Source organism: Arvicanthis niloticus, chromosome 1, assembly GCF_011762505.2.
Source record: "Arvicanthis niloticus isolate mArvNil1 chromosome 1, mArvNil1.pat.X, whole genome shotgun sequence".
Classification (NCBI taxonomy): Eukaryota; Metazoa; Chordata; class Mammalia; order Rodentia; family Muridae; genus Arvicanthis; species Arvicanthis niloticus.
This window is the reverse complement of record NC_047658.1, coordinates 24,414,195-24,441,795: the sequence shown is the minus strand read 5'-3', so window position 1 is coordinate 24,441,795 and position 27,601 is coordinate 24,414,195. Positions and strand designations below refer to the sequence as shown.

The window sequence follows — 27,601 nt, the reverse complement described above, 5'->3', positions numbered from 1 at the left end:
CTGCAAGATCTCAGCAGACATCTGGACGTGCACTTGGTACTGAGGGTACAAAGTCTATGCTTTTCTCTGTCCACACACATATATGATAAGCCGAACTCGTAAATTCGAGAAAGATTAACCACCACAACTAATAATATTTTTATTACAACATAATAAAACAATATAATGTTTTATTACAACAGTGTTTGTGATAATGTTATGGTTGTAACCATTCCCTCTTAAAACAAGAATTTTGTAGACCATGGTTGACTGTTAATAACAAATGCTTATTTTAAGTGAAATTATGAGCAAGATGGGCTCCTGTAGCCAGACTTATTCACGTATAACTGCCCATTAGAGCAAAAAGTAACACTCAAAAGAAAGACTTCAAATTCCAGATATGAAACACCACATTCAATAGCTGGTAAGGAAATCTGATCAGGTGCACAGTGTAACACAGGGTTGTGCAGGACATGGGGAAATGGAGTCTCATAGACACAAACATGAAAAGAAATAGATTAGATAAAATTTAAGCATTTTTAAAATGCATTACCTATGTACACTTAAGAATTAAGTGAGAAGCATGGAATATGGACACAAGAGAAATAAAAGGTATCTAAAAAATAAGCAGAACTGATAGAATTAAGCAATAATTGAAATTTAAAATTTTACTAAAAGAAATTAGCACAGGGGCAAACCCATAAGCTAGTGAAATCAAAGATACCACAAATAAAGCTTCAGAAATTATCCAAAGTAAAGCAAAGATAAAGACTGAGGGTGCAGGGATAGATGAGAACAATATATATATATATATATATATATATATATTTTGTGTGTATATATATATACAAAGTATATATATATATATTCTATATATATGTGATACATATATAGATATATTCTATACATATATATGTATACATATATATACATATATATTCTATACATATATATTCATATATATTCTATATATATGTGATACATATATATAGATATATCTATATGTGTGAGATATATATATATGTGTGAGATAGATATATATATCTATCTCACACATATATATATGTGAGATAGATATATATATATATATCTATCTCACATATATATAGAATAGCCACAATGAAATGCACTGCTCAGTATGAGTATGCTAATGTTTATAGGTCATAAAAAACTGATTTGTATAACTAAAAAGTGCTATTGCAGTCATTTCTGAGACATCCACTGTAGAGAGCCGCACTCGGGCTTACGAATAATCGCTATTGCAGGATGGCGCCCACATCCGCTGATGATCTTGGCGGATAGGTTCTGTGCGCAGGCGCAAAGGCTAGGAGCACGCCAAATTCACGACCCAACCCCGGGGCATTATATGAGTAACAAGCGAGCAGCCAATCAAGTATGTACACTCCGCCTTAAGGGCTATTTAAGCGGGCACTGTTTGGGGTTTTTTGTCTACCTCTTCATGATACAATAAACGCTTGCTGCAGAAGGATCCAGTGCCCGCGTGCGTTCTTGCTGGCGAGACGCTCCCGCGGGTTGCAATCCACCAACAGAGTTTGTAATGGATGTGGAGATGAACCACTTCAGAGACAGAGAATAGTATCTGCTTTAATGCACGTGAACAACTACTTACACAGTGGAAGCCTATCCACTGAGTGCTCAGTACAGTACCTCAGAGTAGACAGTGAGTGCTAATACCTCTCTATAGAGAAGAAACACATAATAAGGAGCCAGGAAGAGTACAGACTGGTCAACAGGCCAGTTATCTGCTATTCAATGCTTCTTCAGAATTCAGTCTTCTGACTTTTGGGAATATCAAGAGCATAATGTGCCATGCTTCTTATTTAGAAGCTCAGTGTGCCAGGTAAGCTGACTGCCAGGTGATGCCTGCATTTTCTCCTACAGAAAAGATTAATAAAACCTATTTCTAAAGCCGACTTTCTTAAGCTAAGAACAGCAAACAACATCAAATGCAAGTTTTATCTACTCTCAAAGTTGGGCAAATGTCCTAGTCTGTTTGCTATTGCTGTGATAAACACATGACCCAAAACAACTTGAGAAGGAAACGTTTATTTCAGCTTATAACATTCAGGTTACACTCTAGGACTGAGGAAGTCAGAACAGGAACACAAAGCAGGAAACTGGGGATCTGAACTGAATGAGAGGCCATGGAGGAGTGCTGCTTACCGACTTGCTCCTCGTGGCGTTCTCAGTCTGGTTTTATAAACACCCAGGGCCATGTATCTAGGGGTAGCACCACATACAGTGGTCTAGGGTCTCATATCAATCATCAGTCAAGAGAATACCCTACAGACATGCCTAAAGTCACTCCGATGTAAGCATTTTCTCAATTACAGCTACCTCTTTTAAGATGTCTCTAGCTCATGTGAAGTTGACAAAACTAAGCAACACAGAGAATGAAGCAGCTGTGTCAAAGAGGACACTGGGCATATAATGGGCTTGTGTCACAAGTAAGGAGAGCCCCGTATTAGCTCACAGGCTGCTAGAAGACCTAACCAGCTTCTATTCGGGAACATCAGTATTTTCCTAGATGATAAGCATATCCAATTCACAGAAAGCTTCGCCAAGTTTTCTACCATAAAACTATCATGGAATACTCCTGTGAACAGCTTTCATCTCAAGGGAATGAAAGGGTTAAGAATAGAAATACTTTGCAAACAGCATTTTCTCCATTTTATGTAACACAGTTTTAAAAATTATTTTTATTTATTTACATTCTAGCTGTTGCCCACCCTCCTAGTCCCCCCTCCCACAGTTCTTCATCCCATTCTTCCTCCCCCCTGCTTCCAAGGGGATGCTCCCCCTCCAGACCTCCCCCTTTCCTGGGACCTCAAGTTTCTCAAGGATAAGGTGCATCTTTTCCTACTGAGACCAAATCAGGCAGTCCTCTGTAATATATGTGCTGGGGTCAGGGAAGGGCTCAGGACCAGCTTATGTATACTCCCTGGTGGGTGGCTCAGTCTCTGTGAATTTCCTGGGGTCCAAGTTAGTTGGGACTGCTGGTCTTCCTATGTGGTCACCCTCCCCTTCGGCTTCATCAGTCCTTTCCCTAATTCAACTATGGGATCCCCGACTTCAGTCCAATGGTTGGGTGTAAGTATTTGCATTTGTAACCATCCCTGACTACAAGCTGTCCTACAAAGCAATAGTGATAAAGACGGCATGATACTGGTACAGAGACAGACAAGTCAATCAATGGAATAGAATGAAAGACCCAGAAATAAACCCACACCTATGAACACTTGATCTTTGACAAAGAAGCCAAAAACATACAGTGGAAAAAAGAAAGCATTTTCAGTCAATGGTGCTGGTTTAACCAGAAGTCTGTATGTAGAAGAATGAAAATAAATCCATATTTATCACCTTGCACAAAGCTCAAATCCAAGAAGATCAAGGACTTCATTATAAAACCAGATACACTGCATCTAATAGAAGATGCAGTGAAAGAGCCTCAAACTCATTGATACAGGGGAAATTTCCTGAACAGAACAACAATGGCTCAGGCTCTAAGATCAACAATTCATAAATGGGACCTCATGAAACTGAAAACCTGTAAGGCAAAAGACACTGTCAATAGGAAAATCGGCAACCTACAGATTGGGGAAAAAAATCTTCTAACCCTACTCCCAATAGAGGGCAAATATCCAAAATAAATGAAGAATTCAAGAAGTTAACTTCCAATAACCCAATTAAAAAATCAGGTACAGAGCTAAAGAGAGAAATCACAACAGCAGAATCTTGAAAGTCCAAGAAATCCTTCAATGTTCAAAGTCCTTATTCATCAGGAAAATGCAAATCAAAATAACCCTGAGATTCCACCTTATACCAATCAGAATAGCTAAGATTAAAAACTCAAGGGACAGTAAATAGATGCTGGTGAGGATGTGGAGAAAGAGGAACACTCCTCCATTGCTGGTGAGATTGCAAACTGGTTAAACCACTCTGGAAATCAATCTGTTGGTGCCTCAGAAAACTGGAAATATGTAATGCATTTTAAATTAAAATATATCAATTGACAAACTGATATAAAAGAAACAATGTAATAGAATTAAACAGAGAATTATTTATATTAAGGTGGAGACAGAACTCAAGTGTATTGCACTAAAAGGCAGGAGCAATTATACATCTTGAAGTTACTATGTTAGTTTGCTTTCTATTGCTATAATAAAACACTGACTAAAACCAACATGGGAAAGAGTTTACATCATATTACAGCTTACGGTTCATCATCCAGAGTAGCCAAGGCTTGAAAGAGAAGCCAAGGAGGAGCACTGTTTACTAGCTTGCTCCCTGGATGAAATTCAGCTGTTTTCTTGCACAACAGAGGCTCTTCTGCCCAGAGATGGTACTACCACCCACAGCGGGCTGGGCCCTCCTCTATCAATTGTCAATCAAGAAAATGTCCATAACCAATATTAGCCTTCCCTAATGGCATGACCCATTGAAAAGGAGCTGGAAGATCTTATAAAAAGAATGTTTTGTGCCCTTGGACCACTTGCATCTGCTGACAGGCACTTAAGAGAATTCAAACACCCAGGCTTCTACAGAAATGAGGAAACAGAGTACTATTTCTGAGTGTTGTATTTCAAAGACATAACACACTGGTCCTTGATAAGGTTCTGGGTTATAGAAGTGCTAAGATTAGGCCTGGAGAAGAACATCTTAAAAGGCAGAGGAATATTTAAAATTGAAAGATTTCTGATGTAAATTCTTTAAGAATAGGGAGGTCAGAGACAATCAGAAAGAAATCAGAGTTTGGTCAAGTTGAAGGGAAAAAAAGCAATCAGTAATCTTACACCTGAAATGAATTTCTGTTAATTGTGTTTTGTAGTTATCAAAACATAAAACTAACAAAATTTCTTGAAAATGAAAAATCTCAAAATTCCGAGTGGGTAATGTAGGGAAATTTGTATATGTTTATAAGAAATAGAAATACAGAAATATGAAATATATTTGTACTACTTTGAAGTGCAGCAGCTTCAAATAATCGATTCTGTGTGATTACAAAAAGGAAATGGAAGCATATGTTCACTTGAACGTAATATATGTGAGTGGTAATCCATGGACAAGAGAAATAGAAACGGATAGAAAGAAGGAAAAAAGAAGAAGGAAAGAAAAAAAAACGAGAAAAGGAAATGCCACCACGGTACAAGCCTGGCAGACAGAAACTGTTACATACCTGTTGACTGTCCTATCTAAAAGAAACAATAAATGTGCTGGGATTTTTGTTTTGTTTTTGTTTGTTTTTGTTTGTTTTTGTTTTATGGACAAATAGCTCCATTTGGGAAATACAGGCTGTCAAAATAACCACAAAGCCTTGATTTGGCAAAACACGCGCTGGACATGAATAATAGGCTTGGCCCTAGCGTCTCTAAATCTAATTTTAACTATGTGCAGGGGAGTCTTAAGGTCACTAAAATCTGAGCCGCGCTTAAGTGTTTCTGGGTGCACTTTTTCGTAGTCCCTGGGGTGGGAAACTTGGATTACGTAGCGGTTTTCTCGTCCTGCCATCTCAGCGATCCAGTACTGACCTCACTAAGATGCCAACAAGGTAGCAGACGGCACCCTTCAAACGCAAGGTTCAGAGTCCCAGAGGCCAGGGTTGCGGCTTTCCCTTGCGCGGACTCAGCAGGTGCCTACCCATGCCCAGTACGCTTGCGCAGAGCTCCTGGGGTGGACAGGGCTCCGCACAGCCGCAGAAGGTGCTTAATCGGCCAGACAGTGAAGGGTGGACTTTCAAGAGACTTGATGGGAATGGGAGGGTGGAGTTGTGTGTGAAAGGGAGATGGGAGTGGGGCGTTTCATTTGGAGGGGCTGTCTGACAGCTACATGGGTGGTTCACGTGGAGCACTACTGAAGGGGCGGGGCTTGCCGCAGATGGGTGGGGCGCTGCCATAGGAAGGCTTCAAGGCTCCTGAGAGAAACCCCTGGGATGGTTTGCTGTCAAGCCCTATTGGGTGGGATTTGTGGAGGAGGCGGGACTTGATGGTGGACCGGATAAAAGGGGATTGCCACCGGGTCGGGAGTAGCAGGTTCCCACTGGGGGCGGGGCTTGTTGCTAGGTCGGGTAGGGCGGGGTCTGCCTCAGGCAGGACAGGGGTGGGGCTTGAAGTTGGGCGGAGCTTGTGGTGCTCGCGGTAGGGCGGGGCTTGCCCCTCAGTTGGGGCGGGTCTGACTGAGGGGCAGGTCTTGGCGCGGGACATAGCTTTGCAGCAGGTCGTGTGTAGGCGGGGCTTGCTGCTGGGCGGGGCCTGCTGCAGCCCCCCAGCGAGGATTCGGGTTCCCGGCCCAGGGTGCCTGCGTCCCCATGGGGCTGTGCTTCCCGTGTCCCGCGGAGTCCGCACCGCCATCCCCGAGCCCGGTGAGTAGCCGGCCTCCCCGTGCAAGTTTTGCTCGCGGCGGCCGTTGCAGTGCAGTCGGAGGGAAGGTGCACCTGCCGGGCCTCCTGACCCTTTCCTAGGCTGTCCTGCGGACCCTCCTTGGATAGGCTAGGTTGGGGTTCTCAGTGACTGCTCCGGACATGTGTCTCTTCTCCTGTTTGTACCAGCTGTACCTGGAAGGTCCGGGACGCGCCGCTCCCCTCGCCTTTTAGTGGCTATTTAATTAACCTGCGTCTATCCTTTACTCAGTTTTTAACAGCTGGTTTGAATGTCACATAAACGAGCAATACGTTTAGGTGTAGATTCCCAGTAGTGCTGTATTTGTGATAATTTTGTGTGAAGACAATCATTTGATTCTATTTTATTTTTGATATTTGAATCTAAGCAGGCCTTATGCTATAACAGTATATTTATTTTTAATATCATTTACCCGTACTTGATAACATAACAATCTAACTTGTTCTCAACATCGGTTCTCGGGATAGCTAAAGATTAGTTGAAGAAATGAGGAATTTGGGGAAGTACATTAATTCCTTAGCCACTAGGTTATAGATACTAAAGTGACTGTTTAGTCGATGTGGGAAAGTTCAACTTGTCTTTATGGCTGCTATTGTTTTAAAATGCTGTTAATTTTGCTTACCTCATGAAAAAAAAATATCATTCTGCCAGCATCTCTCCTCCTATTCTCTTCCCTTAGCCATAGGACCCATTGGTGTATTTCACTTGGTACCTAAGATGTCCCTGGTCACCTAAATAAACACACTCTCTGTCCAGCAACCTCCATCCTATTCTGTATCCACCATGACTATTATATCTCTTCCCGAGTTGTCACTCCCATCAGATGCACATTTGTGTATTTGCTTACATTTGTATCCATGCACTAATCAAAGCTCAGGCAAGCTTTGTATGCATGGGTGTCTGCATTTTGTTGTTGTGTTCTTAGTGCCTAGAAAAGTTAGTAGCAGTCATGGTGATGGATGAATGTGTGTGGTTGATGAAAAATAATGGTTAAAACCACACCCCAAAAGAATGCTCTTCATTGTCTCAATGTATTTAAAGAGTTTATAAATAAGAAGGGCATAGGAAAATTACATGTGTCCCAGAGGTCAGACAAGTGCCTCTGAGTTTCTTTTCTTTCTCTTCCCCATTGTACACAGGGAGATTGGCCCATTGGTTCTAAATGTCTTCCCCAGAGGTCCAGCCTTCCTCATTCTCCTTTTTAGCTTTCCAAATTATGTTTCTATCTTTATAGTTTAAACACCATTTAAAAAAGTATTCCCACTGTAAGTCCATTTTTATAAGAAGCAAGTATTCTGTAAGCCAATTTTGATTTGTCACGTGTGCTAATTTGGCTTGCTGGTCTAGAAAATGACATTCAGAAAGTCAAATATTTAACAAATATTGGAATATTGATAGATCTTTTGTTTGGGTGAAGGTATACTCTTACCACGTTGCTCAGGCTAGCCCTGTGGACTCCAGCAATTCTACATACCATCTCTCATGTAGCTAGCATCTAGGACTATAGTTTCAGGCTACCTTAGTGTTCTCTTACAGTGACTTTCTTTGTGAGGCCCTTTGCACCCATACTAAATTTTTACAAATTGTTTCAACTTGTAAATTATGATTTATTTTTGTTGCCCTCTAAAGTAAAGGCATGGAAGAGATCTGTGCTGTTTGACTTTTTCCTTGAGACATGTGTCATTTATTTTCTTAGGAAGAGAAAAGAGCAAAGCTCGCAGAGGCAGCAGAACGAAGGCAGAAGGAGGTGAGAGCCCAGTTGTCTGTCTGCTCGATAAGTGTTCACTTCACTTTCTGCAGGTGTCTGTCCTATCCCCACACTCTAAATGCAGAGTGCCTGATGACGCACACGGTTCTGTGCTCAAAGATAACCGCCCTGGGAATGATGTCCGAGTACCCACGAACTGCATGCATTTACCTTGTTTTCTGTGAAAACAGCTCCAGACGGAATTCACATTTGAACCTGTCCTGCAAGGGCATTCTTCCTGAGGATAGTCCAGTTCTGCTGAGGAGAATGGGTAGACTAGGTTTCAGAAAGAATTCCCTGTGGTTCTCCCAGAAGAAATGGCTGTGTTTTCTGCAAGGTTGTCATAGCAAACTGCCCTGTTACCCAAACCAGACCAACTCCCCACCCCTAAAAGAAAAGCAAAAAGGTAAAACAAGTGCCTCTGGATAGCAGATACTTTTGTTTTTTCCTCTAATCCCTGCTTGTTGAATTTTTTTTTAAAGGCAGCATCTCGGGGGATTTTGGACATCCAGTCCGTGGAGGCAAAGAAGAAGAAAAAAGAACAGTTAGAAAAGCAGATGGAAACATCAGGGCCACCAACGGCAGGGGGACTTAGAGTGAGTACCCAAGCCAGTCCACTCAGTCATTCCCCTGGGGATGCCCTGAGAAAGACTGTGTGTGGTAACAGAGAGCAGAGGCAGGAGGGAGTATCTACTTATTTTAATATTATGGGAATAGATTTGCTTTCTCTTCAAAAAAATTATAGATTTTCTTTTTAAGCACAGTATTTTAATAGTTTTAAGTGTAATTCTAATCATCAATGTGTCAGAAACGACCAATATTGGACACCACTGGGAATGTAAAACTCTACTAAAGTGTCATTTTGACATGTGTCAAATGTCTGCTTGCACATAAGTCATGAAGTGATGTGTAACTTCAATGTTCTCACTAGAGTTTGCTACCTTTGGGTTTGTGCATATTTGGTTTTGTTTTTATTTTGTTTTGTTTTTGATACATGGCCTTCTGTAGCCCATGCTGGCTTCAAACTCACCCAGTAGCCAAGGGTGGCCTTGAACCTCTGATCACCCTACCTGCCCCTTCCATCAAGTCCATCCAGGCTCTAGGGACTTGTGATCTTTCTGTTATCTTAATCAGGCAAATGTGAATCTAGACTATGGTTTGTGCAAGTGAGTGGTGTGTATTCCTCCCACTGTCTGTGTGTCCGAATAGAGTCCACGTGTGCCTTTGGTGGACAGGCTAACCCTAGGAGGTCTTCGAATCGGAGGCTGTAGTGTAGCAGGAGTGGAAAGGTTTTATTGTACATGTTGCTGACCAGGAAAACAACAGTTCAGGTATCGTGATTTTACAGATCATTTCACAGGAACCCCACTTTTAGCATCAGGATAATTGTGAAAGGCTTAGTGCCCTTAATTGCTCTCAGCTTTTCGGTTAATTACTCTGAAGTTTCATATGCTTTTGTCTCAGAAACACACACACACACACACACACACACACTTCAGGCATATATGTCTACATGGGTCATATATGTGAGCCTGAACTGTGTTGCGAAGCTTAGGGCCACCCTGAGCCGAGCTGATCTAAGCCAGGCACAGCTCCTAGTGATAGCCATGATCTCCGCGGTTTACCACTCTTACTTACTCCATCCAGCTTCAGTTAATGAAATAAATGAAAAGAAAACTGCTTTTCTTTACATTGGAGTTTTAATAACTCAGAAAATAATTGGGTCCAGTATGTGGCCATTTTTGTGGATGTCATTTCCTAGACTCAAAAAGAAGACAGCCGTGAATCTAGTATAATTTTATTAGAAAATAAGATCAGGTTGTTATAAGAAACATGCCCTTTCTTTTTCCTACTAAGATAAAAAGGTGCCACTAGGTTTAATTCAAATAGCGCTCTCAGAAACCGAGAAAGAATGAAGAGCAAACCTGAGCGCTAGAAGTAATGTTGAGCTCCAAAGTTTCCTGGTAGGAACAGAGGTGCTGAGTTAAGTTCATTGCGAGTGCTAGGTACTAAGTTTAGGTGCCATAGCTGTCACACATGAGTCAGAATTAAGAAAACATTTATTTCACATGTGATAGCCTAGCAAGCCTGCTATTTGCTCTGCAAGACTTTCTTCCTTAAATCTGAAGCTCCTTCATTCGAAAGCTTGTAGATTGCAAAGATATTAGGCCTCATGTTACTTCTGGGTCTCTTGTTACTTCGGGCTTCCTGAAGGAGCTCAGTACCACAGCCATTTCCGTGGCTATCCTTTCTCTTTTCGTGGTGTTTCTCTTACAAAATCCGATTTCCTTAGTAAACCCTCATGAGCCTCAAGCCACAAAGTAGCTGTAAGTTTTTCTCAAAAGGAGTGAGCCATCCACCCAGTGCTCTGATGCTGCCCCGCTGTGTGGTAGTCCTGGCCACCTCTAATCAGCAGCTTCATCCTCTGTAGCCACCTGCCCAGAGCTTAAATGGAGAAATTTAAAAGGAACACCTTAGTACCTCAGGAATAACAGGAGCACAGACACAACATAGATAGTGGCTTGGTCCTCCTTGTTCTGTGCACCGCCTGGCGGACCTAATAGGCCAGGAAGAGTCTTATGATGAGGAAAATGTTTCCTCCCCATTGTTATATATCCGTCATCTGCCTGTCCCCAAAGGTGGCATGGATGGTGCTCTGAGTCTTACAGAAAGGGTCAGTGCTAGGCTGACGCCAGGGTTCACAGCCCCACCAGAGGAAATGCTAATGTAGGAGCAGTGGCCAAAGTGCAGTGTTGAGGTCTCAGCCAGGGCTTCGCCTGTGAATGGGAAGTGTCCCTGAGGCTGGGGTAGAACATGGAGATGGTTATATTCCCATTGTAGTTTCCATGTAAAGCCAGACTGAGAATTTCCAATGTCGTATTAACACTAATCTTAAAAGAAACTATTAAATAGAGAACTGTTTAAAAATCCTAAATAATATGGAATATATCCCAAATATGTGTCACAATTAAATGTTCATTTTTATTGTTTTCAATTTATTGTGTGCATGCAGGGTAGGGTATGTCAGGTGAATGCAGATACCCTCAGAGGCCAGAGAGCCTCCAGATCTCCTGGAGCCAGAGTTACAGGGGGTGGGGAACCACCCAGTGTGGGTGCTGAGGATTGAACTCAGGCCCTCTAGGAGAGCAGTCTATACTCTGTAGCACAGAACTCTCTCCCCAGCAGTGAGCTTCCTTTTTGGAGACTAAAGACACACAGTATTTAGACTTCAAATACATCCTGTAATACAGAATAGCAAGTTAACTCCTATCCTTAATTCTGAAAAGGTATAGTGATTAAAAATATTTAGCACTAAATATTTCTTGGATACAGTTTGAAAATAGTACTTAGCAACTGAATATTTATTGTCTTTATTTGGAGGATTTTCTAAAACTTATTATCACAGATTTTATAAACTTTGTTAAAAAAAAAACCAGCAACAAATAGAGTATTTTTTTACTCAAGAAAGGGGAAGATCTTAACACAAATTATTTAATAACTACTCTCTATTGGGTCCAGCTCAAGAGGATTCTCCTTTTTTTTTTTTTTTTTTTTTTTTTTTTGGCTTTATTGATGCTGTTTTTCCCTTCACTGTATTGAGTGTCTAGGATGTAGCTAATGAAGGGGGTGTGGTGTGTGCCAGTGTCTGAGTCTGGTGAACAGCCACTCACATATGCATGCAGTAGGCATATGGCATGGGGTTTGTTACTTATGGACAAGCTTTAGGGGACAACAGAAACTTGGGAATGGCTTCTGGGTCAGGACACCTTTTCAGCTCCGATGGAATCTACCGAGGAGTCCTATTGGAAAGGAGCAGACTCTGGGCCCTATTTCTTGGGGACGACATGGCTAATGTAGTTCCAAAATTGGAAGAAATCCAGTAACAAGATTCTGGCCCTTCTGGCCAGTCCCCCACCCCATTCGAGGATGTGACATCTTCAGCTCATTAAGGAAGCCTCGGGCAGAGAACATAGATGTCCATCCAAGAGAACAGAGTCTATCCAAGGCAACCCTCTTATGATATACTCCAAAACATGTCTTGTCTGTATGTTTAAGCTCCTGTCTTACTTCAGATTCTTATTTATAATATTAATATAAAAATGTATTATTCATGGCTATTTGCAAAAGATCCTTTTTGCATTTCTTTATCCCATAATTTTTCATTCTTTCACTAGACTATCATTACATAATTTAAATGAGAATGTACTGATGCCCGTATATTTTCACTTTTTTATAGTGGACAGTGTCATGAAGCATATCATACCTGGAGGAGAATCCTGCCACCAACTCCAGCATCTTCAGTCAATGGATTTCAGCTTTGTCTCCTCTTTACAGAGATGAAGAGTCAGACTGTATCATTAGTGCCCTTTAATGCAATCCTAAGACTAAATATACTAATTATACAAAAACATTGGTAATATTTTTATTTTCAAACTTACTAAATAAGCTGGCTTTTCATTCTATTCCACTTTACCTGCCTTTACTTTCTCTTCTGCAGAAAGTAACTTTGCAGTTTTTATAGTTAAAATATGGATCCAAAAATGTATATATGCATGGTGTGCCCTGGTCCTGCACATATCTCCAGTGTTGAGTTTGCTGCTATACTCTGCTTTATAAGTCACCTTGCTCCCTAGAGTCATGTGGCACAGCCTGCGGTCTATCTCTGTCTCACTAAATAGGAAAACTTCAGCTTCCAGACTTAGTGCCTTTGCTGATCATCAGGGAAAATCCTGAAGATGCATTTGAAGGATTTCAGGTGAAGGAAGTCTTTATTTTTATAACCCACTAAGAAATGAATATTTGTAAGCAAATGTTGACTCTCTGCTAATTTATTTTCGATACCTAAGGCATATCATATTAACTTGAAGTTACATTTCAGTAGGATGTCACCTGAGTGACCTGCTGATGTGTCCTGCTAGAAGCATGAAAGTCTGTGCAGTGAAGGGATGAGGCCAACTGAAAAATCAGGTTGGAGATAATGAGTGATAATATATTTGTCATAAGCATTATATTATTCCTTATTTATTAAAGAGTAGTTGTAAGATACATATAGACATGATGTTGCTAATGAGAGTATGAAAGAAAAATATGTGGATTCTGTATTTGGAAAGTCCAAGCATGTCAAAGCATGCAAATATCAGGAGGTAACTTGATGTGCTAGCCAGACAAGAGGTGTGCAGATCTCCGTTCATTAGACTTGATTTATGACATCGTGGCTTGTTTTCTTCTTACTATGTAATAAGCAAAGATCCAAGTGTGCAAGGCTGCTGCTGCTGTGGATGCCAGGACATTCAGTGCCAACATCCAGCCCTTACCTTAGAATTTAGAGATTCTAGCCAGTCAAGAATCTCAGTGCATTAGGCCAAGTCACAGCCATAAAAAGAAACTGAGCCACTGGCTTGTCTGGCCCTCCCACAAAGTATCTGACAGTGTGCCACCCATGTTCTTTTTAAAGAATTGGAGCTATAATATATGTCTCATAATGACTGAAGTATTACTTTTCTGTCATTCAAAATGTTTCATGAATATCTAGGCAAAAAATAGAATTATATCAGCTCAGTTTTCTTCATTTAGAGATTGTGATATTTTTCTTCATAAATGACAGTGATATCATCATCAATAGGCTGACTTTCAGAAATAATTTTTAGCTCACTTTGATAAGTGATATTTCTGACATAGGAAGGCTGTTTCATAGCTAAATGGGGAGAGAGGCAGCACACACCATCCCTCACCATAGGAAGCCTTCCAGCTGTTAGCACAGACATCACATTTTCTTCCCTTCATCTTAGAACATGGCTTATGCAAAGAGAAGGCTTGCTTCAGTGCTGCATTTACTGCCTAATGAGTGACATACAGGTTTATTCCTTGCTTGGGATATTAGGATACACTGCTTTTGGCAGCTGTGGGCTGCCTCTGCCGTTCCAAAGCCATGTGCATGGTTATGGCCTCTCCCACAGATATGATGATGTGCTTAGCCTTCTCCCGAGGCCACACATGTCATCGGCACTAAATGGAGAAATTGAATCTCATGACTGTGATTGAAAGGGGGAAACAGGATGCTTGATGAGAAACTAGGAGATGGCTATTTGAAATCGTGTAGACATCTAAACATTTTGTTTAGGTTATGGATAGTGATGTAGAGGTGAGTTTTCGATAATTTAAGGCTTAAATAACACAACCTAACATTGAATATATCTTCCAAATGTTATGTTCAAGTTGCTAAAACATAAGAAAAACCATCAGATGCAGAAATGTAACTAATGTAAGCAAGCTACAGTCTTTATTGTAATTCTAAAACTGATGTATCTGGTGATAAAAGAGTTACATATATCATTACCATTACAGAAGGTCTCTGTGACTGGTAGCATGTTTTGGAGATATCTGTAAATGGCTTTTTTATCTGGTTTGTGTTATGATTTATACCTGGAATGTGATTTATTAGTTTTCTAATATGTTTTGAGCCCAATCTTAGATATTCTGTGTTGTCTTTGGCTATATGAACGAACATCTTCCTATACAAAAATTTCCTTCAGCCATCTCTTTTAGTAAATTGTTTCTACTCCATTGTAAAGAAATTGTGAGTTGTCTTCGTAGTTAGGGACACATCCATGTCTCTGGGGTTAATAATGGAAAGTTAACTAATGACTGCCTGGAGGAGGCATGTTTCTTAATCTCATCTTGTAAAGAAGTAATGTTGTTATGTTGTTATTACTTCTGCTTTTAGATTAAAAACTAAATCACCGTGGAAAGGCTCTGTGCAGCATCCCCAGAACCATGAAAAGTTAACATAAAATTTGAATTTATGTTTAACCAAGAATTTGGCTTATTTTCACTGTTAAGAACTATACTGTGTCCTTGAAGATGAAAAGCATACTTGTCAGTTTTGAATAAAGTATATAATTTAACAGATTGGCAAGAGTTAGGTGCATGTGCCTGCCTCTTGTTTTGAGAGAAAAAGGATGTGCCTTAAAAAATACATTTTTAGTAATTCTTTGAGAATTTCACAATGTATTTTTATTAAATACATCTCCCCAGACTTACCTCCACCTCCTTATCCACTCAATCTCATGTGCTCATTTTTGTTTCTTTTTTTAAATTAACCATAGAGTCCAATTTGTGATACCCAGGTACTGTTTGTTGTGGGGCCTGCCTTGGAGGGTGGGTGACCTACCAAAAGTCACTCTTAAAAATGACTCTTTTTCTCCCAATATCTATCAAATGCCATTATCTGGGAGTGGGAGTTCATGTTCACATCTCACCTTGCTTGGATCCTGTCTTTCTTGAGCTTGCACAGGTCTCACTGATAGTGTCACAGCAGCTATAAGTTCATATGCACAACTTCCCTGCTCTATCCAGAAAATAGTTTCCTTGTCTTCAACACCACCCCTTACTCTTATAATTGCTCTGCCCCTCTTTAATGGTGACCTATGAGCCTTAGAGGGTGGGGTGTGAGAGATATCCTATTTAGAACTAAGAATTCTCTGGTCTGTTATTCTCAGAATGCTAACCAGTTGCAAGTCTCTTTCTTAATCACCATCTATTTCCTTAACTTTTAAGTAAACACCTCAAATTCCTTTAGACATTACATTACACACACACACTGTAACCTGACTCAGATATGGTAATAAGGCCCTATATATTACTTTTCTAAAACCAATCATCAAACATAAAAGACAACAGCACCAACACAAACCTACCTATAAAAGCCACTAGTATTCATAGCAGGCCTTTGAAGTCATTTTGTATTTGTTGTTGCAGAAGTGGTCACAACCTGAAGTCTCAGTTCTTCTCCAATGTAGCTTTTTATTGCACTGTTCTTCCTGTTCTGGTTTACTTTGCAGACACTGTATCAGAACATGACTACCATAGGTTAAAAACTAAATAGACATGAAGGTCTTGTCCTGTGTTCTACTTGCATTAGATCCTGAAGAGCACTGCCTGCTTTCATGGTACTGCTTTTGACCCTTTGACTTATGTATTATTTTAAGGGAAGAAAAAAGAAAATTTTCTTCTCAGAGATACATTGTCCAGCAACTTCTGAAGTAAGCATTGCAAATTGGAGAATTTTTCTTATAATGTTCCTTCCTTTGAGCTAAGTTTCTGCACCTAATTACCTAATGAAGATATCAAAGAATTCCCACTATAAATTTTTCATGGTAAAAATGAACATCTGAACTTATTACTTGTAGTGGCATGGGTGCCTTTGCCATGTGCTGTGTGGGTACTGTACAGGTGTGCTGCCCTCCATACTTCAGCATGTCTCTTAGAGGCTGTGTTGCCCCCTGGCCATGGCCTTGTCTCTGCTTGTTTATTTCGATGCTGCTCTCCATCTGGGTTATAAGACTAGATGGATCCTTAATCCTTTATCTCTGCCCTATCATCTTGCATGTTACCCTAGCTGAGAAACTGATGCTAGACCTCTAAGTCTTCACAGTTCAGTAAGAGCCATCTGTATTTGATCATGTCCTTCAGGGTGCAGTCCTGTTTTTCTTTATCCCTGTTGGTATGGATCAGCTAGCAGCAAGTCCCCAATGTCAGTTTTGAACACATTCTTAGACACACTTGAAAGACCACAGTGGGTATCATATAAATCGAATAATCTTCCAGGTCCTAGCCTTACCACTCTTAAGTTATTTTGCCTTACTAAAGCATTTTAAAAGGTTAACCTAGGCAGAGCTGATCTAATCACACTGAGTCTTAAGAACTGAAGATGTTCCCAACATCTAGCCAAAGGAAAAAAATATAAAGAGATAGGTCTAAATAATGTCATGCCATGTTGCTCCCATGGGCCGAGGATTGCAGATTGCCTCTGGAAGATCAAAAAGGCAAGAAATGGATTCTTTCCTGAAGTCTGCAGAAATAAACACAGCTTTGAGGGCACTTTGGCTGTATCTCAGCAAAACCATACTGAACTTCTGACAATAGAATTGCCAAAGGATAACTCATGCTCTAATGACATTCATATTATTATTTTTTGCTAAGCCACATTTATTTATAACTAAATTTCACCATTGAAAGAAAAATTTAGACATGGGAAAGTTGTAAAGGAAAGGATGTCAATAACAATGCAAATTTTAATGTTGATTTTAATTGGTATGGATTGAGTTACTAAAATGTCCTATGTTTCAAAAGACAGTAGAGTTATTTATTATGCCAAGATCATTTTAGCTGGCATAAAAGCTGGAGACTCTATTGTTAGTTTCTCACTGGCATGCTTTCCTAGACTCCTGATGTCTTCCCAGTACCTCTACCTTACAACATACCTGCTAAAAAGTTCCCCATGAATAAGTTGGATGTTTGACTAAATTGGTCATATGACATACAGATGCTTTCTCTGTGAGGTTTTGCAGCAAGGAAGATGGATTTTTCTTATTTGAAAACAGTGAAATAATAAGTCAACTCTACCATTTAAAAAAATTTCAACTCAACATTCTTTGCTATTGTAAATAAACTCCACCTACATTCCCCTTCCCCACATGAAGATACTCTGCACAGCCATAACTTGACACTCCTCATATTGCTGGCAAATTAGTAGTTTTGAAGATTAACTTTATTTAAGAGTGAAGCACTGATACAGAGGCAGATAATATGTAGGTTTTTTTTTTTTAACTTTTTGTTTTTTTATTTTTAAATCAGTGTGGACAACGTCTTGCTGTTCATTGATACAAAACAGCCCTGTCCCGGGTATACAAGTCTGTAACATCATTTACTACATGAATTTACTTCATGAGACAGCCTAGCAGAATAGGACTAACTAAAGATATATATTTTAATAAGAAAATGCTTGAAATAAACAAAATGTTTGATGAACAATTTGACTGTGCAGTCCACACATCAAAATGTAAATGTCTGCTAGCTTAGGCACGTGTATTTCACTAAGTGATTATCCTAAACACAGCTTCTGTGTGTGTGAAAGGTACCTGCTATTCCTAAGGGGCTGCACAGGCAACATCCAAAAGTACCCCAGAGGTTGGTTTGGTCAGGGATCAGAGATGAACTTTAAGGCAATCTTTCCAAGTCAGTGGAAACATCTCTGAAGTGGCCTTTCCAGTTAAGTATTATGGCTGAGAAAACTCTGTACTATATAGTGCTGTCAGACAATTTTAGTAGCACATTATCACATTGTCAATTTGTAAAAAATAGTTATAAAATCCCGCCATTATAAAAGTTTCTGGGGTGCTTTAGCTCATAGACATACAGCAGGCACTTTCTGTTGACCTACCCATATATGTAAATATAGTCTAGTCATGATCACCTTCGATGGCTATACCTAGAACTTAGTTCCTAACAAGGTTTGTTCTAAATACTATGTTCACATATTGAGAAATAATGATTTGCTTACAATTTGTCTGATTTCATTAATTTAGAATTTTTCTCCATAGGCAAAATTCTACAGATGCATTAAAAATAAATAGTGCTACCTTTTGAGTAATTTCCTGCCTGATGGTGTGTGGTTTTTCAGAGCATGTGAACTACACTGGCTATACTGTAGAGTGGACACAGGCCATTGCATGAGTCCTCTTTCAGAGATCAGTTTCATTTAATCTCCTTCTTAGCCTTGTAGGTGGCAGAGACCACCAGGTAATTATCTGGGTTCATGTCCTTCAAGGTTGGGGATTTGCTCTGGACAGGGGATGTCTTGCCGTCCACACGGGAGATCTGCAGCATGCGGCAGGGGTCATGCTTGAGCAGATAGCCTGCGAAGGTCTCCCAGCCTCCTCCTACACGGACCATCACATGCTTGTTGTGCAGCATCTGGAAGGAAAGACCAGTAAAGTGATCAGGTTTTGAGAGTTTGCACCAGATCTCATAGCAAATCCCAGGTCTAGTGAAATTAGCATTGCTTGCCTTACTTCAATGACCCTTGTGTATTTATACTGTCTGCTTGGGACAAGGCTTGGGAAAGAAACCTTGTATGCCGATGAATCCCAGGAAAACATCTGGAATCTAACTTTCATGTGGCACAGAGCATCCATATATATTTCCCTAAAGGATGCATATGAAAGCTTTGTGTTGCACCATGGACCACTACCACTCACCACTGCCTCAGCTCACACCAGTGTTCCAACCTTCCCAATAGGTCATTTCCTTCTCCACCAGAACTTAAGAGACCACAGAAGTCTCTGGCTCTGACATAATGCTAATCAATGATGTGAATGTCCACAAACACATTTGCTACAAAATACAAATGAAAATGCACTCAAAAAAAGTGAGATATGTTCCAGTCATTTCAAGGAGTGATAGATTAGTTTTTCATTGACACTAGTCTTCCCAGTAGCTTCAGAATACACCTATTAAAATCAACAAAGCCGTATAGATGGTCATAAGCCACCATGTGGGTACTGGAAATTGAACTCAGGACCTCTGGAAAGGCAGTTAGTGCTTTGAAGTAAATAAATAAGTTTAAAAGAAACAAAGCCAAAACAAAACTAAGTATGTATGTGTACACACACACACACACACACACACACACACACACCTCCAAAACAAAAAGGACAACAAAAACTTACCTCCAGGCCGGGGAGCCATCGTGAGCTCCAGCATCTACCTCTCCAGTGTTAGACTCAGGAAGGTGCTACCACACCTGGGGACATGGTGCTAGGGACTGAACACAGGGCATCTTGCATGCTAGGCAACTCTACAAAGTGAGCTGCATCCCCAGCCCCAATAGAGTTTTTAACTCTGAGAAAAAGTGAAAAATCCTTTTCAGCCTAGAGTGTTATCACGTAAACACACTCTGAAGGTTCTATGACAGACCTACAGAAGCTTGTAAAATGGAAATATGAAATATAGTCTACTGAGCATGGAGAACACAGGAAATAAACTATTCCCCTCTTCTTCTGCAGCAGAGGTGGGGATCTCAGCACAATAGTGTTGTCAGAGTCAACAGCTGAGGATTCCAGGAAACAGCCTTGAGGCTCCTCTAGGTTCACTGTCTTGACTTGGCCAATGTAGACTACTGGACCTAACTAGTTCTGTGAGAAACATGGGCCCTGAGTCTGGCTTCAGCAGAGGAAAGCAGTGTTAATGACAGACATCACAGTTGAAATAGTCAGCTGTGTTTTCCAGGTTCTACAGTGGAGTACGGATTGTGAGGACTGGGGGCAGGAGACACATCCATTTATTTCTTCATTTTGAAATCTGACCTTGCATTCCTTGTAGATCTTTATTATTGTTTTTTCTTGCATTCAGAAGGCAATCACAGGAGAGGTGACTCTCTCCAAAGAATGACTGACCATCCTCCTCCTCCTAAACCATTAAAGGAAATAGTGCACAGATGCTATCTTGCAACCCTACATTAAAACATTCTTACTACAAAGTTGGAAAAAAGTCTTCCCTTTTAGAAACAGACAAGACTAACTGTTTATAAAATATTTTTATGGTACAGCAGTCACTCAGATCCACTTGACAACCCAAGAATGGAAGCATTGTTAACACAGGTCAATAATGTAATTTGTTTTCCCATGTTTTTCTCAGAACTGTGAAATGCTTCTCTTTTGATTTGAAACAAGGTGTGTGCATGTGTGTGTGTGTTCTTCTGCCTATAACCTAAGATATATCACAGTAACAGTAACAAAAGGAATGCAAAAATCAAAAAGCAGCAGCTCGAAAACTTTACTGTGAGCCCTGGACACACACATTACCTAATGTTTCACACTTCAAAGAATACTGGCTCCACCCTGAATTCGGGAGAGGTGGGCCTGCGCACACTATCTTCTCTCGTGTCTGCCTTTCACCACACCATGTCAAACCCTTTGTGAGATAAGAAGCACCAGACTGTCTTATGGGAGGTATTCTTACATTTAGACCTCACTATAATGTGCAAATATGTCTGTGGTCATCTTAAAGTTTCAAGTATGAAATTAAGATATTCAGGTCACAGTGACAGATATCTGATTCCAGAAATTTAAATCCTATGCCCCTTTTACTTAAGTATGTGCTCATTTTTAAAAGAGAGTCCTGCACCACCACATCTTCATGAACAAAACCCCTATGTTTCAACCTAAAAGGAAATGAACTGGATATAAGCCCAATTACTCTGAGCTTGGTCCTCCTGGAAGCTCTGACCCATTCCTTTGATGGATTCAACACATGATGATATTATTGAGAGGTGACACAATGCAGGAGCTGGGCCTTTCAGAGGAGATGGACCACTAAAGGACCCCTTTCACAGTCTCTCAGCTTTCCACCATGAAGTGAGCAGTCTTTACCTCACATTCCTCCCTACACAGTGTTCTGCCCTCTCCCCCAGGTTCAACTAATCCAAAGACTGACACCCCTTAACCTCTGAGCTAGAATAAGCCCTGCTATGGTGCTTTTTCCTTTGCTGTTTGCCCTTATAACATCTGAGCTCTCAGTTTTAGAATCACATATCTGCAATCTCATAGCACTGCCAATAGCAAACTCGTATGATGCACTTATAGGCTGTACTCACTTTGCCAAAGCAATGATGCCATTACCAGAATTTCACTTTATACATAGGAGAGTGAGAAGGCAGGAAACTTGTATAAGGTCATAAAGCAGTGAGCAGCAGCAGGAGCAGAAGGGCCCTTTCTTAATTGCATTCACTATTTCCACAGTCTAGACTTTTGTTTTTGTATCTTCTAATCATTGGCCACTGGGGGCCCATAACAGACATCATCCATATTGGGAATAGCAATACATAGTTGGAGCAGATCAACAGCTTGCTTAAAATAATTTATAGATATACCCTAATAAATTTTACTTTCAGAAGACAGTCTGGCTAGGGTTCTAATCATTCAGAAACAAGTGTTCACGTATAGTGACAGAATGAAACACATACAACCAGGTGTCCCTGCCTCTGCCCTTCCAAGGGACACAGTGCTCTGATTTTTATCTGAAGTAAGAGTCCAGAAAGAAGGCCACTACTTCAGGTTAATTACCTAGCCTGCAGAGGCAGGCAGGGGTCACATTATTTGTAGGTACCAAGAACTTCAGCATCCAAAAATGCTTCTTTCCCTCTTCTTAGAGTCATTAATGAGTGCTTAAAAATAGAAACAAATCAACTCATTCATCATTTAAAAGGTAAAGTATACATGCAGATCACAGATAACTACATGTCACAAAACTCCAAAAGCCGTCACAGAAAACACCTAGAAAAGGTTCAGGGGGTACTGGTAATGTACTGTGCCAGCATGGTCAAGGTGACTGTGACCATGCCATGTCACATAAACAACAAGCAAAATCACCTCAGATTAAAAAAGGACGAATACCAAGTAGTGAAACAGTTTTCAATGGGCAAAATTTAACATTAAGAGCTTCGCATTCATATTTGATAGATTTGTTTAGTGACATCCCTGGAGGAGGTCTGCATGAATGACCATGTCTGTCTCAGCTCAAAATCCCTATGAAATGCTTCAGCTTCCTTCTCCTTTCTGAGTTAACTCTGTGGAATCTGTTTTGCTCTAGCTCTGCTCCTGCTGGCACCTGCCAACATCAAGAGCAGCAGGAGTGTGGGTCAAGTACTACTCCATGATGCTCTCATCCTGGCTCTCACTAATCCACACTCCGCCCCAGGACACAGAAGCCTTTCCACCAGGAGCCTCTCTTCACTGCACTGCCTCAGTTGAACCTCTGAGAGTGGTTCTTCATGGTCGGCTGTGCTCCCACCTAAGGACTCAGCCTCTTCCAAGCAGCAGGTTTGCAGCCAGGCAGGGAAGAAGTGGCAGTAGTGGTCCAGGCAGATCTGGCATCCCAGAGTGACAGGATGACAGATCTTTAATACTCTTCTAACCATTCTGCTGCTTCCTTCCTTCCCTGCCTGCTGGACCTGACACAGGAGAAACCTTCGGGGCCAGCTGCCAGTTCTCTCACCCTTTCTCACTGTTTCAGATTACCACAAGCATAGCAGGACAGAGGTCCCACTTCTCTTTGTCAGACCTAAATTCCAAATTCCCTACATTATTTTGAAATAGTCAAAACTTCACACATCTTTCTACATATACTTAACAGCATTACATTTTAAAAGAGAAATAAAGTCCACTCCTTCATTTGACTATTCAACAAACATGGTCTGAATACCCAGCAAAGCCCTGGGGCTCTTCATAGCATTAGGGACACAATGGTTATCAAATGCAGCTTAAATGGATATTAACTGAATAATGCTTATCCAATAAATTAAGGTTAATGCTTAATACTGCTCCATCCAACTGCCTGTTTGAAATATTCTGCATTATTCATTAAATGATGGAAAGAGAAAGATGAAATTATTTGTGTCATCCTTTAAAAAAAAAGTCCTGGTGTGGATAATAATCCATATCATGCTATTTGTAGAAAACATCAGTGAGAGAAAGGCAAACATGGAGTCTGAAAGTGAAGCTAAGGGGCCACTGCACAGGAAAGGATAGGATGAATCTAGACAGCTACAGATGGAAGAAAGAGAAGGTGGGGAGGGTGAGGAAGAAGCATCATGACTGGGTATGAAGAAAATGAAATCCAAGTTCTTTGAGATGATCTTTCATGAGTCCTCCTTACCTCTAATGCTTTTTAAATGGCAAGCAGTAGCAATAAATTGTTCAGCAAGGTTGCCACATGCATGACCTCCATGATACTTAAGTGGGCAGGTGCCATTTAGCCTGGGTCGTCCAGCCCCTCTGTGGCTTTCAGTGAGCCTTTCTCTTCTTAATGGATCTGGAAGCTCACATTGCAACACTGTCTGTTCGATGCTCTCCATTGGAGTGGGAGGCAACTGTCTGACAGAACTCCCTACAAGAAGTGGGTCGCCAAAGTTAGATTCTGAGATATCGTATGCTTCCTAATGCCTAGTCAACCCCATTCACTGTGTGTTTTTACAAGGCATCAAAATGTGAGCACAAATATTGTCTTTAGAAGGCAGTCATCTGTTCTCCAGAGAACATTACATTAATTTATAGGACTGCAAACTCCACCATAGTTTCATATCACTCTGCAATGACATACGTTACAATTAGGCAACTGGGAATTCAGCTGTCTGCCTCAGGTTCCTTGACACATTCACAAACAAGACAGCAGATGTTCAGCAGATGGTTTGATGTCAGCATTTTCAAAATAAGTGATAAGGTCATAAGGCTGCAGGACAAACTAAGGCACCAGTGACAAAGCATGATGTTTGCCACCTACTCACAAAAAGCAGCTCATCACAGCCCAAATAAACAGGCTCAGGAAATCAGTCCTCAATGCTTCTTACGCTCTATTAACTCCCAAGCATACGCCTGATGCTCCCACCATTTCCAGAATAAGCTTCGGAGAAATGAGTAACATGAATAAGAGAGAATACTATCATTTGCTCAGTCTCTACCAAGAGTGCCAAGCTGTAACCACCACTAACTCTGTATTATTTTGACAATTGCACAACTCTGCCTATGCCTCAGTTTCCTTCTGAGCAATGGACATTTCCTTTTTGATTCATTGAGACAGAGATATTGATGGGTAAAGACGAAGACACTGTCTGGAACACAGTATACTTTACAACTGTAGAAAGTTGAATGTTCTGGCAACTACAGAATCATACCTTATCAAGACACTGACTTGTTTCATTCTGTTATCACAGGGGCTCCACCTTGGCAGGCTGGCATTACTGTTACCTCTATCTAGAGAGAACTGGAGCCTCAGGCATGACTCAAGGACACAGGTGGACTTGGCTTATGATGCCAAGTGGTGTGGCCCAGCCTCCTCTGTAGAATTATACATCGAGTTAATGGAGTGCACATGCCTTTATTTGACATCTGAATTACTGTAGTGCCCCAAATGGTGAGACTCAGCCCCCAAACAAGAATAGGCCTTGTGTCACAAAGATTCTACTAAGGCTTGCTCAGTCTCTACCATGAGTGCCAAACTGTAACCAACACTAACTAACGTACATGTCTGAGGCTCATTTAGAAACATCAGTCTCCTGAAGCTTCCTTCTGGAAGCCAGTATGAGACAAGCAGTTCACAGAAAGCATGGAAGTGATGGTGGGGAGAATGTTCTAGCTGCCTCTGCTGAAGACTGTGTGGTAGCATTAGCACCAGCTTCTGTCAGCTCCTGCTGCCTCCCTATGTAAGGTATCCTTTTACCCAGCTCTGCCCCAGATGCAATTAAGAGGGCTTAGCTGCAATCTAATTACCTGAGGCAGAGAAGACAATGTCATAATAAATATTTTATAAGACAGTCAGTGTGGTGAAAGCAGTGAGGTGGAAAACACTACTGCTGGAAGGGGAAGGACTGCCTAGAAGATGGATTTGTAGTCAGTTTATTCTTGAGTAAAACAGGAAGTCAGCTGCTGCAAGACAGGAATCTATTCAAGAAATGGAGCCAGACTCCAGCAGCAACACAGAAACACACACACACACACACACACACACACACACACACAGTCTCCAAAACAAAAGTATTCCCTGGATGACACAAGGTTTTGCTTATTCAAATCCAACTCCGTAATCTCTTCTAAAGCCAGTGTAAGCCAGGGAAGAGCCAAAGTCAGTAGTGAGCAATGTTGTTGTTGCACAGATTGGTGCCCAGTCGGTGTCCTGCTGGCTCTTGAATGTTACCAGCAGAATTTGTAGTCCAGATACTCTAAAAACACTATGAACTTGTCAGTAATTTTAGTAAAGGGAGTCACTATAAAGGAAATTTGGGTATTTCTGAATGTATTCAACACTTCAGTGATCCATCCAAATGAAACGCAATAAATAAAGCCATTTATTCATTAAAAAAAAATAAAGTCACAGGGAACAAAAAGAGAGAATTTTGGCAGTTAAAATTGCAATGTAGGTAGTAGTACTTGTCCAGCTTGTATAAGGCCCTGTGTTTCACCCTCAGAATGGCATAAAGAGTTTAATTGAAAAGGGATGAAACAGGCGGCTGGCTCTTCAAGCCCACAGAGGAGGCTTTTCAAAAGAAGCTAGACAAAGCATTCCTAGAAACTACAGAAAACTTAGGGTTACAGCTGCCTGTTACCGCCATGAGATGAAGAGGGATGCATGGCTGAAAAGACAACAGCATGATGCTGCATCAGGGTTGTTGGGTTCCACAGTCTAAATGTGCACCACAGCAGAAGAGAACAGGGCTGAGGCTGCAGAAACTGAACCAGTTACTCTAACCCATGGCAGGACAGGGCACAGGATGGAAGATGGCCTGAGAACATGGAGAGGAAATGCAGTCCTGTGCTCACTGCCAACCCAGACAGTAATGATGTGAACCTTAACTGCCCCTTTAGTATGTTGGAAAGTTTTTTCCTAACCTTGCTAGATTATCACAATCACCACCGTGTCCCCCAGTATACTCTCAACTGTGCAATTACAATAAAGATGCAACTTCTGAAATCACTACCTGCTAGTGGTGACACTGGACTCCCCTTTAACAAACTTGGGGAGATTTAGGTAATGGAGCAATGCTGCCACCTAATCACAAATCTATTTATTAACACGTTAGTGGAAATGATAGTTACAAAATCCTTTCTGATACTGCTTAAGATTTTTTTAATATTACTCATTAGTTTTCTCATCAGCACAGAGGCCATCTCAGCACCCTTAGGTAAGTGCACGACGTGAAGTTCCCCTTGTTTCAGCCTCCCATTTTCTGTAATATACAACTTACATTAGATACCCAAGATTTCTCTTCCACTCACCTTCATTCCACGACCAGGATTCCTATTTCTCCCTATGGAAGAAACCATGGTTTCTTTAATCCTATTAGCTTTCTCGGTGTCATGATTTTGTTTTTTTTTAATTCCATCTCTACATTATTTTCAGCCTAGAATCTATTCTTTGGCAAATTTTTCCAAAACCTTGATAACTAAGTACTTCATGAGCTTAGAAGAAATTTACAAACAATTCTCATTAAGCAATATATAGGAATAAAATTCCTTTGTATATATTGACTTTCAAAAGTATTTTAAATTTATTTTTTTACATTTCCTACCCAGCTATAAAGATGATGAGCCATAACAATGGCCAGAACATCAGAGATGATGGTGTTCATGTCTTAGGAGTGGTCAAGAGTTGTCTAGCTGTACTTAGGAGAGAAACCATTCCTGGAAATGTAAGCTTAGTTAACTATTCATCCTGGTGAAGAGAAAGTATTGCTGCCACTTTTCTAAACTAGTATAATTACCAACTGAATTCTAAATACTTATCATTTTACCCACGGAGAAGTGTGTCTCTCATCCCTCATCAAAGAAACTTCTTTTTGTAGCAGGTGGAGACCATCACAGAAAGCAACAACTGGGTGACTGACTGGACACCATGCCTAAATGGTTGAACACAAGAACTTCAACTCTAGATGGTAGCTGTATAACAACAAATCGTTGTTTTCATTTTCCACATAGGTAAAAACATTGTTTAATCTACATAGTTTTATCTGTTCAGAATCCAGTCTACTGCATATTCTTATCTCTCCATTTGTTCTCCAAGGGAGTGGGTGAATATTGGAGTGTTCTCCACATTGTTCGGTCTTCTTGCACAGAGAACTGAGAATTCA

The 27,601-nt window shown here is 40.7% G+C and overlaps 2 protein-coding genes and 1 long non-coding RNA gene across 5 annotated transcripts in view; 1 reads left to right on the top strand and 2 right to left on the bottom strand.

Annotated features, from left to right (window-relative positions):
* The window catches only part of LOC143442465 (uncharacterized), a 71,381-nt gene extending 65,356 nt beyond the window's left edge, over positions 1-6,025 (bottom strand). Inside the window, exon 1 of the long non-coding RNA XR_013110705.1 lies at positions 5,529-6,025. This is a non-coding gene — a long non-coding RNA (uncharacterized LOC143442465). The remainder of the gene's footprint in view (positions 1-5,528) is intronic.
* A 102-nt stretch (positions 6,026-6,127) lies between these two features.
* Svip (small VCP interacting protein) lies at positions 6,128-18,574 on the top strand. The gene is made up of 4 exons (XM_034509209.2): positions 6,128-6,358; positions 8,092-8,142; positions 8,625-8,738; positions 12,380-18,574. Exons 1-4 carry the CDS (start codon positions 6,305-6,307, stop codon positions 12,392-12,394), a joined length of 234 nt encoding a protein of 77 aa, XP_034365100.1. The 5' UTR covers positions 6,128-6,304; the 3' UTR covers positions 12,395-18,574.
* A 38-nt stretch (positions 18,575-18,612) lies between these two features.
* The window catches only part of Gas2 (growth arrest specific 2), a 132,535-nt gene continuing 123,546 nt past the window's right edge, over positions 18,613-27,601 (bottom strand). For all 3 annotated transcript variants that reach the window (XM_076935049.1, XM_034509182.2, XM_076935053.1), the window contains one exon: positions 18,613-18,897. In XM_076935049.1, the coding sequence (XP_076791164.1) occupies positions 18,679-18,897 (219 nt within the window). In that variant the 3' untranslated portion in view covers positions 18,613-18,678. The remainder of the gene's footprint in view (positions 18,898-27,601) is intronic.

Bases quoted from the DNA above. Each gene is read 5' to 3' on its own strand.
- Svip (XM_034509209.2), top strand. From the start codon at position 6,305: ATGGGGCTGTGCTTCCCGTGTCCCGCGGAGTCCGCACCGCCATCCCCG. The intron at 6,359-8,091 runs GTGAGTAGCCGG...TTATTTTCTTAG, and splicing joins CACCGCCATCCCCGAGCCCG to GAAGAGAAAAGAGCAAAGCT. The intron at 8,143-8,624 runs GTGAGAGCCCAG...TTTTTTTTAAAG, and splicing joins CAGAACGAAGGCAGAAGGAG to GCAGCATCTCGGGGGATTTT.